Here is a 21,359-nt window from a genome sequence, read left to right as displayed (position 1 = left end):
CTGCTGGGCTGATTCGCCTAGGGCAGTATAAATTAACTCCAGGAATTTACTCTAGGGAGGGAAAAACATAGCAATAATAGACATTTTTTTTTCTGTGATGTTTCCAAGAAGGTAGTGTAATAATTTCTTTAAATCAGTCTTTGTGTGGTGACACTCAGTGGTAATACGTCTCAAAGCTGCTCTTTACCATATGATTCTTTGCATGATTAATCAGAATGTACATGATGTTTGATGTAGTATAGAAACAAGGGTTGTTGGGACATTTTTTCTTGGGTGATGATTTATTAAGCAGTTAAAAAGAGAAAGCTAGAATGTGTCTACCCTTGAGCAAATTTATTTTGGAGCACAAACTCATCTCTGGTGCCATCCTGGTGCATTTTTTTTTTCACAGACAAGAAAGCTGCCTGCAAAGAGAAAATTTTTGTTTTTGAATCTTGCAAGGACTTGGTACAGGTCCCTTCAGGCCGAGTACGTATTATTGACAGACTGGTGGCCTCTGAGGGTCTCAGAGGTACGACCATTTGTCCTCTGAATGATTCAATCTAACATTTTGTTGAGAATGGATCTTTCCTGTTCTGAGTACTGCTATGAGAAAAGAAAGAAAGCATCCATTCAAAATGGGAAGACTCATTTCCATCTGTCAGCATAACAAATGGCTTTGTTTTTACATGGCAAAACATTTGTTCCTATAACTAATAAAGACTAATTGTTTTTCCATGAATTTTGAAACTGGGCAATCAGTTTGACAGAAAGTCTGTTGCAAATTATGAAGTGTGAGGAAGGCTCGTTCAACAGTTGCATCCTTGATTAACCACATAGAAGTAATTATTATCTTAAAATATGCCCTAAAGTATCTCCTTCCTACCTTCTGTCCATTGTTTTATCTCTGAGGACATCCAACATGGGACTGTTTGCTTATGTACTCATTTCTGAAGATAGTATTTTACAGATTACAAGCTTATTTAATATTAAAATACTTCAGTATTTTCACACAGTTTGGAAGATGAAAATGGACAGGGCTTTTATTTAGCATTTGTTTGCCTACTCTGTACTTGAATGCCTAACTTCAATGCATTTTGAGCTTGCCTTCCATTTATTTTGTTATTATGGTAGAAAACTACAAACTTATGCTCAGGAGTTTTTTTCGTCTTATATCTAGTTTCTCCTTTGCTTGTTACTGTTCTTCGCTTGCAACTTGGAATTAATTTATGATATTGCTTGCTTTTGCAAAGCTGAAAGATTAAAACTTCTGTTTGAAATTAAATAGAATTACTGCCTCAGTTTGAGATTTGCATTGCAAGGTGCATAAACAGTGAATTGTGGAGCTTTTATACTTCTTTTATCATCAAAATGACAACTAGTGTAGGCATTTGGACGTATGATTCTGGAAACTACCAGCTTCCAAACTTTCAGTGCAAACAGATGTGAGACTTGAGATTTACAGGACAAAATGCAGTGGATGTTTGGGTTTGACCTGAAGAATTTTTTAATAAATGTACATTATTGTTATGTGTTATAAGTAGAAGCTGTTTTTTATGGATAATAATGCAAGTAAACAGGTCAAATGTTGCATACGTTTTGGCAGATAAAGCTAATGTGTGTATGTAATGCAGACTTCCTTCGTTGTAATATGAACATCAGTAAAGTCAGGAAAAATTACATAAGACAACAAAAAGACTTAAACTATAAGTAGCTTGTACTCTGTAGAAATTCTTATGGTGCCTGCTGAAGTCTGATACACGACACGTTACCTTGTTTGGAGATAATGGTCACTGCTGTTTTCCAAGGTACATGAGACTGAAGGGATGCATGTTGTGCATTCCAGCCCTGCAACAATTGGACCTCTAGGATGACCGGAGTTTTTCTCCTCTTTTTCCTCCTCTCTTTTGCATGTTGAAATGACACAGTTTGTAAGATATATTCTTTTAATACACATATGGGTGTGTGTGTGTGTATTTTCATATCTCGGGATTTACATGTGTGTCTATACACACACGCAGGTCTCTATACAGGCACTGGAACAGGCTACCCAGGGAAGTGGTTAAGGAGTCATCCCTGGAGATATTTAAAAGACTGGTAGTTGAGATGCTCACAGATAGGGTTTAGTGGTGGACAGGTACGGTTGAACTTGATGTCATCTCAAAGGTCTTTTCCAACTAAGCAATTCTATGATTCTATGATACATTTGAATAAATACGTACATTTATGTGTGTATATATAAATATGTCAGGAGTAGTCTGCCTCTCTTAAGTGGACCAGACTTGCATAAAATAACAACAGCTGAATGACATAGAAGGGTGGCAGCTGAAGCCTTTTGCTAGAATGACAGCCTGTTAATCTAGTTTGGCTTTTTTCCATGCAATGAATTTGTAGCTGTTTAATGCGGGTCATATTTCCTCCCCTATTCTCTGCTTTACTTCTAACACACTAAAAGCTCTTTCAAAAGATTACATGTTAATAAACAGAGCTGCATGCTATATTGTAGATCTCCTTGAAATAAATAATGCTGGTTTCTTTTGTATGTTTTTCAGTGAAATGTTTTTCTTCTTGTGATATTCTGTAATATCCAAATTTATTTAAATTAAAGCACGCTGTCACTTTGCTGGGATAAAAGAAAATCAATGTATTAAGGAAATATGTGTTAAATCCTTCCTTTCTTACAAGTTTAATATGCAGAGCTTGAAACCTTGTTTGGCCTATGAGTTCCTTTCAACATAACACCGTTAGATGGTGGAATTAGCATAAAGTTGGAATACTTTATGTTTCCCATAAATTACATGCCTGTTGCTTACTGAAATACAGCTTTGTATGAAATATTTGTGAAACTTTACCAGCTAGACCACTTGAAAGAGTAAACGCTGGTGACTGTCTTATCTCCTTTGGTTTAGCTTGTTTGTTTTACTAGTGTTCCTCTACCCTAGGAACTACACCTCATTTCCTAGAAAGATGAGACAGAATATTTGTGCCATGGTGCACAGCAATGAGTATCATGAAACTTCCATACAAAGAAGAGTGACTGTACCTTAGCTTAACCTTTTCTGGACTTAAACACTATGCTAAACCTTTTTCTTTTTGGTAATGAGGACTGCTGCTAGTTGTGACATTGTTGTGTATTTCTTAGACAAGGATGAATGTTCGAAGGACAATGGTGGCTGCCAGCATGAGTGCATCAACACGGTAGGAAGCTACGTTTGCCAATGCCGAAATGGATTTGTGCTACATGAAAACAAACATGACTGCAAAGAAGGTAAGTGTGTTTGGATGGCTGATTTTACAGGTGTATTGCAGAAAGCTCTCTGCAGCTCTTTTTCTGAAGAATAGAAAGGAAAGAAAAAGATCTCGGCGATAGGGGCTTAGGCATTTGGGCTTAGACACCCCTCCCACCCCATATTTCCTGTCTTCTCCATCCCCAGCATTTGTGTGTGGCTGAGTTTGAGGTCCACAGGAATGCAGTTTGGATCATTGGCATGGAGGGCTACTTTTAATAGTGCTGTGAAATGTAGAATATTTAAAGCTGTAATAGAGTATTTATCTAATGCTGTATTAAACACAGGGATAGAGTTTCCGGAAAGAAACCTGGTAAAGGTGTTATTTGCTCCCAGAAGTAGAAGTTGGTTTCCTTGCAGTTTGATTGAAAATGTGTTTGCCCTTTCTGGGTTTATTTTAAGGGACATTCAGGCAATCTAAGTTCCAGTCAAGTCCCTATGCATCTTTCTTCTTCTTTGCTGTCTCAAGGTGTGGCTGACTCCAAGAAAACAGTAAGGCTTTGGGGCTTAAGTAGAATTTAGGTTGTTTGCAAGTGAACCTTGGTTGTACAATATCATGTCAGCTACTGTAATTTCTCCCAGTATTCTAGTATGGATTTAATTTGTGAGTAAAGATGTGCTTTGTGAGTCACTTCAATGTGTTGGAATGATACTTGCCTGTTCTGAAAGATTCTTGTTGAACAATTCTCTGATATTTCTGAAGCAATATGAGATTGTTAAAAAAACTGAACAGAAAATTAAACTAGTTTCTTTCTTGCCTTCTTTAAGTTTTGGGCTTTGTATTTATTCATGGAGATACACTTCTAGTGATTCAGTTATGATGTGAATGACTAAGCTGTTCTTGGTATATACTCACAGTTTAGTCTTAGCTGTCCTCTAGTTTTGTATGTGTCCATAGAAACTGTGGTTTAGAGATCAAAATGATTGCTATGTAGCTGCAGTATGAAAACAAGTAGGAAGAGAAAAATAAATTGTTCAAGAAATATTATTTGGAGTAGCAACATTTTTCATATGTATTTTCATACTTATTTGTATGCAGAGTGGGGGTAATGGCAAAGTATTTGATTAGATTTTAATACTTATACAGATGACTTTATCGTATTTTTTTTTTTTTAAAAAGCCCTCCATTTTAACAGGAGTGTATGTTTCATAACAATCAATAAAAAAGCATGCTGGGTTAATTGCCATAAAGTGTTTGCCAAAGGGGAAGAGCTTGATTGAGCGCACTGAAGAGCATGCTTTGCTGTATTCCTAAAGATCCTTTCCATCCAGTGGGTCCCCTGTAGAAAAGAGTACTTTTCTGGCTACTTCAGACTAACTGATGCTATCCCTGTTGGAACAGCTGAGTGTGAGCAGAAGATCCACAGTCCTAATGGCATTATCACGAGTCCCAACTGGCCCGACAAGTATCCCAGCAGAAAGGAGTGCACGTGGGAAATCAGTGCTACCCCTGGGCAGAGGGTCAAATTGGTGAGTTTCTGCCTACTCTTCCTTTTTCTCTTTCTTCCAATAAACCTTCTTCTCAAATGACTACTCAGTGATGTGAAACTGTTACTAAACTTTAATGTCATTTTGCAGCCCAGAGTTAAACTGTTTTAAAAACCTGCTGACTCTTGCCCATTCCTGTCCAACCAGGACTACTCAATATCCTATAGCTGTGAATTTTTTGAAGTTTGTGGTGATTGTAAATACTCTAAACAGCAGAGGATAGGAGGAGTACTTACCTCCTGTCCGATTTTATCATTGTTGCAATTCATAAAATTCGCACAAAGTTTTGACAAATAGTGCAGAGGCTATTTAAACAAATTCAAATATATAGAATAAGCAGAATTAGAGGTTATGAAGAGTCCTCACCACACACCTTTGCATTTCTGTTCTGTACTTTTTGTGGAGGAAAAGAAGATATAAAAACAAAAATCTGGACTTCTCATTTAAGTGTCTCCAAATTTTCATGTAAGTAGAAAAATGGCCTAAGTAGAGTTAAGTGACCTTTGTGTCATGCTGGCTGGAGATGGTGCTGGTGGCTGAAGACAGGCTAGCAGAGCTTAGGGAGCTTTGCAGATCTACTGAAGTTATGTAGGCTGTATGAAGCTGAAGTCATGGATCTGTGTGGCGTCTTTTCTGGTTTGAGCTCAGCCCCAATGATCCTTCAGCCAGAATACTCAGGGGACAGCCACAACGAAAGCTGGCCTTACATATTTTAAAATCTGATAAATTGATTTAACAAATGTTTTGGATTGAATAAACTTAAGAATAGAGATGTGTCTGCTTCAGAGATGTAGAAGCATTAGCCAAGATTGATGCAGGGATGGAAGGAATATTATAGTCTTATAACTGCTGACCTTAGCCAAAACCATAATCCCAGTTACTGGTGCTGATGTGAATCATGTGTTGATCTCTGTTCACCAGAAGTAAAACCATTAAATTATTCTGCGTAATGCGGGCTTTGCAGAAAATGAGTGGTGTGCGTGTTCGACCCGTTCAAAGGGTGAAAAACAGGGTTTTGAAACAGGCAGCCTTCCTGCTGCCGCTTCTGAGCGAGTTGCCTTCATTCTGGCTGAATAAATCGAAGCCAGCTGGGCATAGGCATGGGCATGAGCATGTTATTGTAAAAGGTTTTTTGGTACTTTCAACCTTAGCAGGCAAAATTTCACCAGTCAGATTTCTTCAGGCAAATATCATATAGTCTATTTTTAAAAGAAAAATTTTTTAATTGGCTTTTGACAATGAAATTGGAAAAAAATAGAATGAATTTTGCTAGACAGAATTTTCAAAAATATCTCCATGATTTAGATTATGAAATCCACTTTTCTGTGCAGGCTAGTAGGGTCAATCTAATACATTCTCTGTGTATATATTTAAAGTCTGTCTAGTACGGCAAGATGCCATATCAATAATGTTAATAATATTAATTCTACTCTTCCACTATAGGTATTTTTTTCACAGACCTTAACACCATAGTTAAGTTTACTCCTCACAGTTTACTTAGCCAAAGTGAATGAATTGTGAAGCTCTGCTTCATTTTTTGAGAGATGTGTGTGTACAGAAACTAATCTCTTGTTGTGATTGCTCTCACTCTGACAGTCATTGAAACGACTCTTCCTGAAAAGGCTCAAGTTAAGCATTTGGTGTAATTAAGAAGCCTATGAAAAACTGGATAATGCACATCAAAATTTTTAAACAAAATCTTTAGGTAAAGATGGCTTTGTCAGTATATGTAGCAGATAAAGAGATTTTCATAAGCTAATCAGCTGGATGTTTATAAGAGACAGACTTAAGCGTCCCATTCAGACAGCTATTCATAAGCGCCACCAACATATCTACTCAATTGAGTGCTATAGATACAAAGGACTGGATGTTCAGAAGCTATATGTAACATTTCTGAATATCATTCCACTGATGAGGCAATCAGTATGGGCACTGTAGTCACGGTGAGGCAGGTATGCAAAAAATCGATTCTGTTGACCTCAACTATTCAGTCACATTCAACTTGAAGGAAAGTTTTTGTCAATTCTCCTCTTTTGAGCCTGCTCTTAGTCTGCTGTTGGGAAGCGACCACTTTTGAAAAACAATTATATAATCTCTGGCTGTTTTGAAGTATTAGGCATTTTGAGCTTTTAGAGGACTTAAAATTTGCTTTTCCTTTAAAAAACAAATTCCTTTGATTCTCTTTGTAATTGCTAGAATCAATTGCTAGACTCATAACAGATTTTGGACTATTTCATTTCTTCTTTATGGGACCCAATATAACACAGGCTGTCCTACAGGCTTAGAAGTCCCAGTGCTAAGTCAAATATTAAAAATAATAAGTGTGTCATACAGTTCGTGGTGAGGAGTGTTTCCTAGCAAGTGATCTTTTTATGCTAATGAGAAATGAAAAAAACTGATATATTTTTCCTCTAAAAGAAAACGAAGTTCTGCAGGCTGCTCTTGGATTACATCTATTGCTCCGGTTGATTCCAAGTTGGCTTGACTCAATTCTATATTTAACTAACTTACAGTTAGTCTCTCAGCTTTCTGTTGGGTTTTTTTTTTTTAATCCATCAGATTTTATTTGGGTATAAATGACAACATGTACTTGGCATCATAAAAGTAGGATGGCTGACTACAATTTAAGAGCAGTAGGAGAGAGTGCTGTACAGCTGTTTTCGCTGCCTCTGCACTTTAATTCCCTTAATAAAATGCCCAGGCTTCGCTGTGAAATTAACCTAAATCCACTGCATCACGCAACTCTTCACTTTTCAAAACAATATTGTTATTCTGAATATTCCTATTCTTTGGGCAAAAGACTTTGTGTTAACTCTTTGGATTTCCTTTAGGTCAGCTGTTAATATAAATTAACATCACATTTCATGCTAGATTCTAGAAGGGATTTATTAGGTCAGATTTGCTTTCGTGTATCAGGTAGAATGCATAATTGTGATATTTGCTCAGTATTTGACAGTTCAGTTTTATTCCTTTTAATTTTTGATTCTTAATGCTCTAGTATTTTTTGTTGGTTTTTTGGGTTTTTTTTGTAAACAGTCAGCTATGTGACTATGGGAGCATTTATATTAAGTGTTTTCATGCTATTTTACTGAACAAAACAGATTTTGAATTTCACCTTAAATTGCAGGTTATTTCTGAAAGTTCCCAAAGATATATGTTCATGTATATTGCCTTCTCAGGGTTTACATGAGAGAGGATTTTTAAGAGGCTGGAATTTGTCTGTATGAGCTGCCATGAGCACTAAGAGAGCCTGAGAATCACTAGGAGTTCAGAAACTAAGATAAATGTCTTGAATTGCAGAAGAAACATCACAGATTTGAAATGAAGTAAAGTTTGTGAGTCCCAGTTTGTGTTCAAACTATGGCAACAATTTTAATTTTCTTGGGAGAACTGGGGACAGCAAGAGTCTGCTGAAGTTTCTTTAATAAACAATCAACATAATTTTGCTGGTTTTCACAATTATTTCACTGGCGAGAATGTGATCTTAACATGAGGAGTGCAACCTGAGGTATTGTTAGTGTTGTAATAATATAAAAATAGATCTCTAGATAGTAAATTAGAAAACTTGATTGCAACTTTCATGCAAAACCATTCATGTGGAAAAGTCAATCTCAAAGGCTTTAGTTGCAGTGTGAGGTAAGTTTGAAAAAAGAGTGGCATGGAGGATGTGCATGATGTTTTGCAGATGTTCCAGTCAGCTTTCAACAGTCTGAGGAACCAATATTTTCCAGCTTTTTGCTGTTTTCAGTATTCTTTGAATTTAGGAATAATCCTGAAAACAGTGCAAAGTCAACAGAAAGGCTGTAGTATTCTAGCTTTACTGTTCTGTCATGGATATTTATTGGCTATAGAGATTCCAGTCTCTTTCTATAAGATGGATGATGCCCTCTTAAAATTCACTGTTTTAATTATTATTTCACTTTCTCAAAGCTACAGGCTTGTGAGGCAGTAAATGCTGAATCTGTCAACTACCATATAGTTTGTATTCGGAAACTTACTAACAATACATATGTACCTTATAAATACAGGAAATGCAGAGCACATTGAGTCATTTTGCACTTTTTTCCCTCCCAGATCTTCAATGAATTTGAGATAGAGCAACATCAAGAATGTGCTTATGACCACTTGGAAGTGTTTGACGGTGAAAGTGAAAAATCACCAATTCTGGGGCGCTTATGTGGCAATAAGATACCAGATCCTCTTGTTGCTACTTCAAACAGGATGTTTCTCCGCTTTATTTCTGATGCATCGGTTCAAAGAAAAGGCTTCCAAGCAACGCACTCTACAGGTAAGAAAATCAGGTTGTACTTTATAATAACTCCCCCCTTGTTCTTTTGTTGGAAGATATTCAGACATTTCTTTTATACGAATGGAAGGAGTTAACAGATAAGACAATGTTAAAACTAAATTTAATGAAACCTTAAGAAGAGTAGGAAAAATCTTGAGATTGCAGAAACTATTCTTTAATATTTTAGATGTTCCCTTCTCCTCTCTCCCCTCTTTCTCTCTCTCTGTCTCTTTCTCTTTCTTTTAGGTAGGTTCTTATAGGTAGGTATAGATAGGTAGGTTAAATAGAAGCTAATAAAAAGAAGCTATTGGCATAGGTAATCAGATATTTCTCAGGATTCATGCCATTAGTTTGTAAAAGATTCAATAACTTTTCATTGTATTTGTCATGGAAATACTTCTCTGGGGCATATGTGTTACTTTCCTGTTCTAACTTAAACAAAAGTTTGGATTTTGTGTAAACAGCTTTTACTTTCCTGTAGATCTAAAAAAGAAAGATAAGCCAAAAAAGAACAAGATAAACCAATGCTGAAGACTTTCTTACGACCTTAAGAATATGATGTCCTTCACATTTACTTTTTAATATTGTTGTTTGGCAGAAATCATTGAAATGTGAAAATAGTCTTCTGCAATTTTATTAGTAGATTTCTTGGGACATTTTCACAATGGGTACCTTATTTCTGAAGTTGCTGGGCTCACAGTGGCCTCTAGTGCTGAAGCTCTGAACTTCCACTGCTTTCTGTAACATGAGGTGTTTTGAGTTTTGCCTCGCTGTCTTTACTATCCAAAGTCCATTCTCATTCATCTAGTATTTGGCAATAAGTATTAATGCAGACAATATTTATAAATATCTGTGCTACTAGGACATAATGATTACTGACAGGCAGCAGTTATTTATAGAAGACAGTAATCAAGGTGATTAGTAACCCTTAGTACCATTTGCTGTTATTCAGATAGTCATCAAGTTGATGTGTCACGCTCAGCTAACAAACCCTCATATATCAATGTTAGCATTTTCACTTTTTTTCCTTCTACTTGGTTAAGGATAATTCAAAACCTTTATTAACTTAATTTGTCTTTCAGAGGAAGGCAGTAGGCAGCAACAGTATATTAACTGTTCAGTCTGCACGATCTGGGCCTGGAAAGTGAAAAGTTTAGCTATCTGTCATTCACTTTTTTATCTTGTGGGAAGTCCTCTTTTCAAAGCATGCCATTGTTTACCTTCCCTACCACAATAACCCCTTCCCTTAGATGGAAAATTGGATAGAAATGGTAATCATTATTAATTTTTAACTTGCCTCAGGCTAAGCAGTTAAAGGTCAGAACTCTTGTTAGAAACAGGTGTTGCAAAACTACTGTCTCATTTGTTCTTCTCACTTTCAATTTGCAGAATTGGAACAGTCATTATGTTGAAAGAAGTTCAATTTTAATTTCCTGAACTTCTAAAGGTTGCTAGTTATGTTGACTTGGTGGAGTTTCCCTCATTTATTTTACCTCTGTGCTTCGAACACATGTATGAATAAATAGATATCTAACAAGCATATAGAACGTGGATTGTATTTCTTTATTTTATGTTTTCTAGGAAATTATAGTTGACAATATGGAATGGAGGTAGGCAAGGTTACACTCAATTCTGCATAGCTGTGCAGACAGACAAGGAACGCTGAGGAAACTACTCCCTTCACTTCTGACTTCTGGGCAGAACTCACTCAGTAGATGGAGCTGTGTAATATAACAGCAGTGAAAGAGTAACTTGATCCTATGCCCAAAGGTGTCTGTGCTGCTGTATTCCTGGCGTCTTCATGATTTAATGGCCTTTTATTCTAGAAGATCCTAATGATGTCGTTGATTTCCCTTCTGTGACACTTTTTGGCCTGAAATACTATCCAAATTCTAAATTTCCATTGAATATTTCAGAAACCAAGATAAAACTCTAGCAGTAGAGGTAGTAAAGTTTTTTTAAAAAAGATTGGATAGGAAGAATTCCCTTGGTGCAGCAGAACTTGCAAAATGCTATTTTTAAAGTGCAGCACAGTTTTAGAAAGATATTCTGTTCTATTCTTTTGTGAATGAGTTACGCCTTTTCTGAAGGAATTTACAGGAATACTGCTGACAGAACATTAAGCATCATTCCTCAGGGAGTGATCTGGTTGCCCTAACACAGGCATCTAGTTCCCTTCTGGATGGCCTCATTTACGGTGCCTGGCCTTGAGCCACTGCTGCAGGAGGTTGCAGGTCTGCTGTAGGTCCTGTTCCTATCTGTCAATCCTGGGAGGCTGTCTTTGACAAATTTGGACATCTCAGATTTCACCTGATTTAGGCTCCTGTGTCACTTCCAAAATGACTGTAATAATTCAATATGGCAGTTCTGAATCAAATTTCCAATCTTCTAATCACTGGTTCAGGTAGTTTGGATTTGTTTTCCCATCTGTCCAGCCTGTTAAACAGTCAAGAGACTATTGCTTGATTTGCTGTTATATTTATAAGAAGCCTAAAAGCCCCTAGAAAGGTCAGGAAACAAGAAAGTGGGTTTGTTCCTTAGCTGATTTAGACAAATATCTTTCATCTAAAGCTGTCAGGTCAGCAGCACTTTGCAAATCAGGCATATTACTTTACAGTCAAATGTGTACGCTTTATCTGCAGCAGAGCAAACACACCTCCACAATGATGGTGAGCACAGCGAGGTTAATTCTGATATCAGGGTTAAGCAAGTGCTGCTGTGTGGCACTGCTCTGTTGTGGTGCAGACACATCACAGCCTGTCTCACGCTTGTTAATGCAGCGCTACATTGTGCTGGCTGGATGTAGACTTTTGAAACCACAGCTTAGTCCTTAAGAAATTGAAAGTCTGACTTGTCATTTCTAAAATCAATAGCTTGTCCTAAAATATAAGGCTATAATCCATGAGAGAAGGGCAAAGGAAAGGGAATTGTTGTTTTCTGTGGTTGCTAGTATGGCTATGGCTTTCCTATAAGCTCCTGTCCACAATAGCAAGCAGAGGGACACAATATAGACTCTTGATTAAACATTTTCTCCATAGCAGCTGTTTCGTATCTGAAGCAAGGAGGTGTTCTTACTGTTGGCAGCCACCCAGTCAAAAAAAGAAGGAAGTAAATGAAATCAAGAATAGGAAGAAAAAAAAGAGGGGAAGGGAAATCTATAAATTAGAATACCAATAAGAAATAACTGTTTGAACTATCTCATGTGACGAACTTTATCATGTGATCTTATCTGGTCTTTAAGAGCAAAAAAAATTTGAAATCTCAGTTTGAACAATATATCATGCATAATGGATTACTCTACTTGTATGTTTTATATTTATTGCTTTGATTCCTTCATTTTCTTATTAAGAAATGCTTTTTTTAAAAAAAAAACCCACATTTTTATAAAAAAAAAACCAGGGATTTGCTCATCACTATCATTAATTTCCAGCTCAAATGTGACTTCTTATAGTATTACTTTGCAATTGGTCATGTTTAGTGTGGGTAGAGTCTATGACTGAAGTCAAATTCAAATTCTACCTTCACCAAAGCTTAGAAATGTTTGAATCTTGCAGTTTGTTTAAGGTTATTATAAAATGATCAATTAAAATAATTACATTTTATCAAAATGCAGATAAATTTATCTGTTCATTTATATATAAAAATTAAATTCAAACTTGTGAATCTCATACTTTGGTTCAAGCTCATTTACACTTGGTGTTCTTATGGGTGCTATAAGGAATGGATTGCCCTTGATGAGAAACCAGACCAAAGTTATGCTGTTTCACTGAACTCTTTGAGGCTTAAAGAAAAAAAGCCTTCACCCATCTCTTGGAACCACAATAAACAATGCGTTCTTTGCTTTTGAGTATAATTTTTTGTCTGTTGTTGGTTGCACTGTAATAGAACTTTTAACTGGCAAATGCACAACACCTATAGGTTTAAGTTCCTCTAAAAGCTGAGTTGACTGGCTGTTTAAGATAGAATAGTAGTTTTAATTACTTAATTGCTTAATTACTTAATTACTTTAATTTCCACTTACCGGGCTTGCCTTACTGGCTGCAGGCACATCTCAGGTGCCTACCTGAATCATGTCCTACGTCTTGAACCAAATTCCTTATCAATTTGGTGCTCTCTGTGTTTTTGTCTTTCACTTGAAAATTATGCTCAAATTTCTGTAGATATAAAATGTAATTTGTATAGGGAAAACTCAGAATGATGAATCTGTATTCATATTGGGTAGGGCTTTACTTTAAATCATGTTTGTTTGACCTGCTTGTGGCAAAAAAAAATGCACTCAGCCTGAATAAGGCTGGGCATCTATGAAAAGAAAATGCTGTTTTGTACTGAATTGTCTTCTTTGTCCTTATTTTTTTTCCCTCTGTTTAGAGTGTGGTGGTCGGCTGAAAGCTGAATCCAAGCCCAAAGATCTGTACTCACATGCTCAGTTTGGCGATAATAACTATCCAGTTCAAGCAGACTGTGACTGGCTCCTAGTGGCAGAGCGTGGCTGTCGAGTTGAGTTAATGTTCCAGACTTTTGAGGTTGAGGAAGAGGCAGACTGTGGTTACGATTATGTGGAGCTCTTTGATGGTCATGATAAGACTGCTTTGAGACTTGGTAGATTTTGTGGATCTGGGGTAAGTAACCAGGTATTAAACTTTTATTTCCACAACAAAAAGAAAGACTGACAAGGCGAAGGAAGAAAAGGTTCAAGAAAGTACAAGTTTAAGTTATTACACCTTATCATGAAGAATCTAGAGTATTTGTTTAGAGTATATATATTTTTTTTAAGTGAATTTGCAGTCTGGTAATAAAACCATTCCCTTGAAGTACTTTCAACAATTAATATTCTTACCTATTTTTTGACCCAAATATTGTAATATTAGGTTAAGCTTTGGGTAGATGACAGTGGAGTGTTTATCAGCAGGTAAAAAAAAAAGTTAGCAGCATTTCCCCTTATATGGAGAGAAAGGCGCCTGTGTTGAAAATTATAACATTATAATTCTTTCAGTTTGAGTGAAGTACACATTTTGCAGTGGGGTATGTGTGTGGGAAACTTGGGGAACATTTATAATATGCTCATCTACTAGTTAAATCTGAATTTAGGAAAAAAAAAATGTTCCTAAAGAATGTGATTAATATGGGCCTTAAGAAAGCCCTGTCATCCCAAATGCATCTCTAAGGAAATTGGCTAGGGGACGTCCTGGAAAGGATGTAGCCTATTCCTCCTTTTAGATTTGCATTTTTCTGTTGGCTGCCTGCCTTGGGAAAGCTGGTGCAGTGATCCCACAAGTCCTCATCGATTTTTAGATGTGTGCAAATACAAGCACGCTTTCACACGTGTGGTCTTTGCCTGAAATACCCTATGTAAGATGGTACGAGCTCTTAATTATCCACATGCCACTTTTTTCATTCAACCACTCTGCTGGATCAAAAACCTCAGTTATTCAGACAAGTAACCTGTAAGCTGGTTACACTGGCTTAAACCCTTTTAGGGCATTTTTGAACACTTAAAGAGGCAGGAAAATTTCTACCATGAACTGAAGGCAATGTGTTCTAAGGGAAATGCTACAACTGAGCCCAGCATCTACTTATGTACACAAAACAATATTTTTTTTGCAAGTTGCCCTATTTTACAAGTAGGAGAGGAGCAAACTGGAGGATAGCCCAGCTTTGGACTGCATTTTTTTTTTGAGGGGAGAGTGAGGGTGTGGTTGGGTTTTGCTGTTGTTTTGTTTTGATTCTGGTAAGATGTGGATGAATGGCTTCTGAGACAAAAGAGGAAAAATGGAATTAAACAGAAAAACCACTGAAAGAAAAATAATCCAGTCTGAAGTGGGGAAAAAGGTACTATTAGTATATATTACCACTTTTCTCAAGAATAAGAGCTTGGTAGTTCAGCTGGTACTTGTGATCAATCTGCTCCGGTAATAAAACAGGCCGTCATGAGTGAGTGTTATGAAGAATAAGATGGAAAATAGATACTGGAGTCTGTTGTTCATCTAAATTTAGGATATTGTGCATGGTCCTGCCCAGTCACTTACGTGACTCCAGCGGAACTATAGAAGACATCTGGGAAGGACAAAAGAATGAGGAGCGTTGTTTTCTTGGTATGGAGAGATACTCCATACAAATTGAAGAAGTTAAATTAGATTAAAAAAGTATGATGCCACATGTACTTCAATTGTGCGAAAAGGTGGTTTTCAGACCCAGAGCTCAAGATTGAAGCAGTGTGTGTTAATGTGAAAACAAAAAGTTATAATTTTAAAGCTTCTGACAGCAGATAAAAAATCAAATCTCATATTTAATCTGGTCTCCAGTTTTTATGAGTTTAGGTTGTCCTTTTCTCAATCTGCCTCAAAAATTCCTAGCTTATAGTTGAGAGCTGAATGAGTTAGATATATTGTGTTTGACAATGTCAGATGGTACTGTGTGAGATCCGGTGGAATTACACAACAAGGCATAACAGGAAAAGAGAAATATCCATAAGAAAAAAAAAAGGTAATTGAGTGGATAAATACACAGAATGGACAGATAATTTATTTCTTTATTCATTTATTTTAGCCACCAGAAGAAATTTATTCAGCAGGGGAAGCTCTTTTACTTCACTTTCACACTGATGATACAATCAACAAGAAAGGATTTCATATACGTTACAGAAGTATAAAATATCCAGACAGTGTGCACACCAAAAAATAACACAAGAACCTCTATGCCAGAAAAGGAGAGTGAGAAAGAACGAACACACAGTGGAAAGGAAGACGTCTTTTTTTAAAAAACTGAAGTTATTAGCACAATTTATAAGAGTTCAGTTGAAAGGACATGTTATGAGACTAGAGACCGAAAGAAAATAATTTAAAATAATTCACCTTTCCCAGTGGAATAGTCAAGGCAATGATGTGTAGGCTTCATACTTGACTGTCTCTGCAAAGCTTATGAAAGGACTTTGCATGCACGGAGAAATTAAAAGCTTTTGTTTATGGTTTGACATTTGTCATAGATGGGTGCAGATTCAGCTGGTTGCATTCAGGGGAAGTGGCCCTGCATATTTTTCTTCCTTATGACAATTGTATGATGTCCAGGAGGAAAAAAGCTCTTTGAGGTCACACACTCAAAATCCTGTCCTTATACCTAGTTGATTTGACTTTGTATCCTGCATATGGTGTGTACAAGGACTTGAAAGAAGACATGAAATGAGAAGGTCTTCCTGCATTGTTCTGTATTTTTTACAAATTCCTCTGTCATATCAGGTTGTCATATCAGGTTATCAGTGTTTTGAAACTGGAAAATACTACTTCTGAAACATAATTGATCTTTAGAGTATTTTGTTTTACTAATGACTGAGAAGTGTGAACTGTTACGTCAGTCATCACTAGTTGACCAGTCACTAGTTGACTGAATGAACAGTGTAAGCATCCGAAAATGTTTGATTTACTGGTTAAGTAAGCTATCTCTGATGATGTGCTCTTATTTTGCACTGAACATAGAAAGATACTGAGATGAAAACCTGTCCCAAATCAAAATCTGTTCCATCAGAAAAAGAATTAGTCAAGGATCATCTGAAACTCCTCTCACTGAATTTGTTTTTAGCAGTACATTTGGAACTGCTACTAAGCTTTATTTCTTGTGACCTCTTTGTAAATGAGCTAATTGCCTGGTCTAGCTAATCAGAAATGAAGTTTCAGTAGTGTCCAAGAAAGAAGTTTCCCAAAGAGGTTTTTTCCTGGGAGTAAGAATATCTGTGGTGGCGAAAAATGCGAAACAAAACAACAGAGCTGGGATTTGGTTGTTATCAAGAGTGAATTCCTATGGTGCTATTCCATGAACATTAAAAACAAAAACCAACCAAGAAATTTTAGACTTTTGAGCCAACAGCTTGCAGATTATGAATGTCTCAATACGCCTGGCTGCATCTGGAGAAGGAAGACTTTATTGCTCCAAGGGAGAGCGGATTGCAACGGCAGCGCTAGTCCTGTGGAACAACTACTACTATTGCCTTAGAACCCCCACACATGGTCAGACAGATCTTCCTGTAGATACACCTCTGATTTGATAAATAATTCGACGACTTGGACATCTTAGCATATGCTAACAAAAGGATCTTCAAATTAAAGCTCCATCTGCAGAGTGAGATCATCTGCTGTAAATACAATGACCTACTTTTGATGTAGAGATATGTTACGTTTAGAACTGAGATATTCTATGTGCTTTAGGCCATACATGGCTTTAGTCATAATGTATATGCATTATGTAAGTATTGTATGAATGAGTGCTCCAGGGGAGTGAGAGGTATTGTATGGGTGAAAATTGAGTTGTTTCTTTATGTGCCAAGTTCTATCAGGACCCTGTTTGACTGTAGCAACTTTTCTTTAAAGGCTTCACAGACAGATAACAAGGACATCTAGTTGGCAAGAATCAAGTTTAAACGAAGTATTATGTTTCACTTACAAGAAATATTATTTTGATATCCTTTAATGTAAGTTGCTACTCAGATTAGCTTAGTTTCTGTTACCTTACTATGAACGTACATTGGCACTAATAAATCTGATCTTTTTTTATAAAAATAAACTCCAAATGTCTGTATAGGTGTCTTTGGTTGTCTTAATAGCACAGTTGCTGCTCGTGTATTACTATTTTTGTTTCTGGTCAGCTTATCTGTGTGAAGTTCAAAAACCTAATAATTTCTGTATTTTTATCATATTGCTCCACTGTCCTTCTATTTGATTCATTTTCAGGGTGTTTGCACAAGAAGTTGACTGCAAACATTTTCTCCAAGGTCTTTTACTATGAAGATCAGGCGGGAATATTACTATATTTTTAAAAAAGTAATTATTCTTAACCTTGATACATAATTTATCGGCCAGGTGGAATGCCAGAGCTAGAATTTCTAAGAAGAAAAGCAAGCAGCAGCAGCAGTGTTTCCCGGGCATGGGTAGTCAAAAGGAGAAGGGAAAGTCTGAAGCTGGGAGCAAGTCCAAGTTTCCATGTTATCGTTTCTCACCATACTGTTCCAGTCTCCTCTGTTCCAGTCTTCCTCACTTCCATTTGCTAAACAAAGTATTTTAAGTCTTCCTTTTCTCTAAATTTGGCTTTTTTATTCATTTCAGAGTTAATTTACCAACCAGAGGATTGAGCCATTATTTGGTTTTCTTAAAAGGTTTGAGGGGGTTGATTTTTTTCTTAATTATTTTTTAAATTCTGCTGTCCTATGAGTAATTATGCAGCTGGCATAGTTGGGGAAGAAGAAGGCTAGTCTGGGGAAGCTGAGAGCAAGAACACCGTATAGTGTATTTCCAAGAACTCATGGAAAGTGATTCATTCTGATCATATCAAAGTATTGCTTTTGAGCACAGTCTGGGATTATTTCACATAGCATACGTAGAAGTCAGAAGAGTGTTGCCATAATTTTGAACACAGCATTTCTCTAATTGCTTATTCCTTAGTAGATCCCATGTGCTGAAGAGGAGTAAAAGTGAGGGAGGTGGTCTTAATGATTGCCTTAATCATAAATGGACCATGTGAATCATAACTTCACATTGGCCATGATCCTAGTCAATCCTCATGGTGCTCTCAAATGCTATTAAAAATGTAGCTATTTCCAAGTCCTAGGAGGTGTTTGCTGATATAATAAAAGTCACACATTCAGTGAACTCCTTATTTAATGGAAGTATGCATTATAAATAGCCCAATAATAAGAAAGCAATAACAAAACATCATTTATGCTGATGAAATTGCAAAAACCAGTGTGGGTTATCCCATAAAAGTTTTTGAAATGGAGAAATTTGTTCATTTCAAACAACAACATTGACATCTTGTCTGGTGAGTAATCAAAAAAACAAGATTCAAAATCCAATATGCTAGAGATCCACCTTTGAGATCTAATTGCATTGCATTTACTGGCAATGCTCCCAGCAGAGTGAAGATGATACTTAGTCTGCTTCCTATTTTCTTGACTGTGGGTGAGCTGCTGAGTTGAAATGAATTTTCGTGTAACATGATGTAAAGTTTTCTTCACAGCTACATGAAGAGCTTCTGACACGTGCCAAATATTATTCTTTAATGTTGTTAACGTAAAGTATTAAGTTGATGGATACTGGATCGTTAACATAAAGTATTAAGTTGGTGGATACCGGATCTGTGTGGCTGACTGGCTCTTGAGAAATGTAAGTTTGTAGTAGACCAAATCCTGTGATTAATAACATGCTGAGATAAGAGGGAAGATATGTTTGTGAAAGCCTTTCCTTCCATCCTTAAAAATAAACAAACAAACAAAAAAAGATAAAAAATAATAAAAGCGAATAAAGCAAGATAGGTGTACACACTGCAGGTATTATGTTCTTTGCTGGCCCTTTGTTATAATCTGCAACATATTTGAGTAATCTTGCCTTGCTCTGAGACCCATCAAACAGTGAGTTAACCTAAACGTGGGTGAGAGCCAGATTAGATTCTTGTGTTGCAGCATTACTTTCATTTAAAACAGATTGCTTTTCAACCACTATAGAAAAATAGATTAATTGGGTTGAAGCTTTATCCACCTGGGGAATCAGTTTTGCAATTTTGCTGTGTTGCCGGGGGTGCAAGTGACACACCTGATATTTTATAACGGAGGAAATTGTTGTTGACCTCACAAGTTGTGTGCTGCACTTACTCTAGCTGTGCACTGCATCACCATAGAGCGTTGACACTGTTCAGGCAAACTGGAACTTTCTTTTATTATTAGATTATTCTGTTCTGCCAAAATTTACAGGTCTTGGAGTTTAGGGACCTGGTATGGATGTGTAATTTCAGGAAAGTATTCAGTTCTAAAATACACGTGACCCTTAACCAGAGGGGAATTTTCCTTTGGCTTAAGGTCTTCAAATGGTTTTAAATGAGTGATAGAAATGGATGAGTTTTATCACAGTAGCATATGTGGTCATACAGATTGGCACAACCTTATCTGATGACTTGTTTCTAGTTCAATTTTATCATTGATTATTACCATTATGTTATTAACTGATCAGTCAAAAAAAAAAAAAAAAGACGAGCAAGAACAAACAAAATGCTGGAAAAGGAAAATACAAAGATACTGCAGATACAACTACGTTACTTAAAGAAAAAAAAAGAAAAAGAAAAAAAAGAGATGCATAGTCTCCAAAGTCAACACTGTTGCTGACATATTCATTTTTCAATGCTTCCTTCATGTTCATTAAAAATGCTTTATGCTGTATTGCTTTCAGTTACCTGAAGGAAAAGTTAGTTGATTAATTACATTGTTCAGTGAATTTTTCAAGCAGAGAACTGCAAAAATTACTTGGGTTTTGTTCCTGATGATGCATATCCTGAGTAACTACCTGTTAGTGAGAGGGAGTAACACCGGGCTACAGCTCTTACAGGTTGGTTTTTTACTCCTCTAGCACTCTCCAAGTTTTACTGCTCTAAGCTGATTACTTGGGGCAATAATTTATGTTATTTATTATGATCTAATTCAACTAATCAGAGTAATGGGAAACTGCTTAATACTGTTGTTTCATGGAATTAGAGTGAATGAAGTCTGATTAAAACAAAAAAGAACAAAGGAAAATGCATTTTGCAAGTAATTCCTTATTAGTATAATGTTCTCATTTCTACTGGTTTCTCATTTTAAGTTCACAAAAGAAGGAAGCTGTAGCAGTTGCAGAAACTATGTAGGGTATAGTTGTAGTGGGTAAACATTGAAAGGAAATACTAGCAAGGCTTGGGTCTCTCTGTTTTGATCACATCCCTGAGATTTTCTCCTATGTTTTTGACTTGTAACCCGTCAGATCCCATCCTAATCCAAGATTAAGTGATATGACATATGCATGTGTGTGTGTATATATGTCATATCACATATATATGTGTGTGAAAATATATATATGTATGTGTAAAAGTTAGATTGGTTTGGGTTTTTTTCCTCAGTGACCTTTAGATTTAGTAATTTTTCTTGTGTTGTTGGGACTCCCAGAAAGGTCTTTTAGAGCAGGCTCAAATGACCTTTCTCTCTCTACATAGTAGTACTAGAATTGATGCTTTCCAGTCTCATGTCAGGTGAGTGGCCACAAAATGAACAAAAATAAAGGGAAGTTATGATAGAAAAGGAAAAACAGAAAAGGACATTTTGGCTGCCATACAGCATGTGATTCTTACAGAGGAGAGTGAAATTGTTTAGAATACGTTACAAGAATATACATAGGAGTAAGAATGAAATACAACAATAGAATATTTAAGTTCAGTGTCAGGACACCTTTTCAGTGTTAGAGATGGAATAGTTTCTCAGGGATGATAGTCACTTCTCTCAAATATCAGCAGTTATATTGTACAGAATTCTGCCTAAT

General features: G+C 36.4%; 1 protein-coding gene across 4 annotated transcripts in view; it reads left to right on the top strand.

Annotated features, from left to right (window-relative positions):
- The window catches only part of TLL1 (tolloid like 1), a 136,194-nt gene extending 119,919 nt beyond the window's left edge, over positions 1-16,275 (top strand). For all 4 annotated transcript variants that reach the window (XM_009565159.2, XM_054066009.1, XM_054066010.1 and 1 more), the window contains 5 exons: positions 3,122-3,247; positions 4,609-4,736; positions 8,829-9,042; positions 13,411-13,661; positions 15,589-16,275. In XM_009565159.2, coding sequence (XP_009563454.1) covers positions 3,122-3,247; positions 4,609-4,736; positions 8,829-9,042; positions 13,411-13,661; positions 15,589-15,723 — 854 coding nt within the window. In that variant the 3' untranslated portion in view covers positions 15,724-16,275. The remainder of the gene's footprint in view (positions 1-3,121; positions 3,248-4,608; positions 4,737-8,828; positions 9,043-13,410; positions 13,662-15,588) is intronic.
- Positions 16,276-21,359: the final 5,084 nt, after the last annotated feature.

Source organism: Cuculus canorus, chromosome 4 (assembly GCF_017976375.1).
Source record: "Cuculus canorus isolate bCucCan1 chromosome 4, bCucCan1.pri, whole genome shotgun sequence".
Taxonomy (NCBI): Eukaryota; Metazoa; Chordata; class Aves; order Cuculiformes; family Cuculidae; genus Cuculus; species Cuculus canorus.
This window is presented reverse-complemented; position numbering and strand designations above follow the sequence as displayed.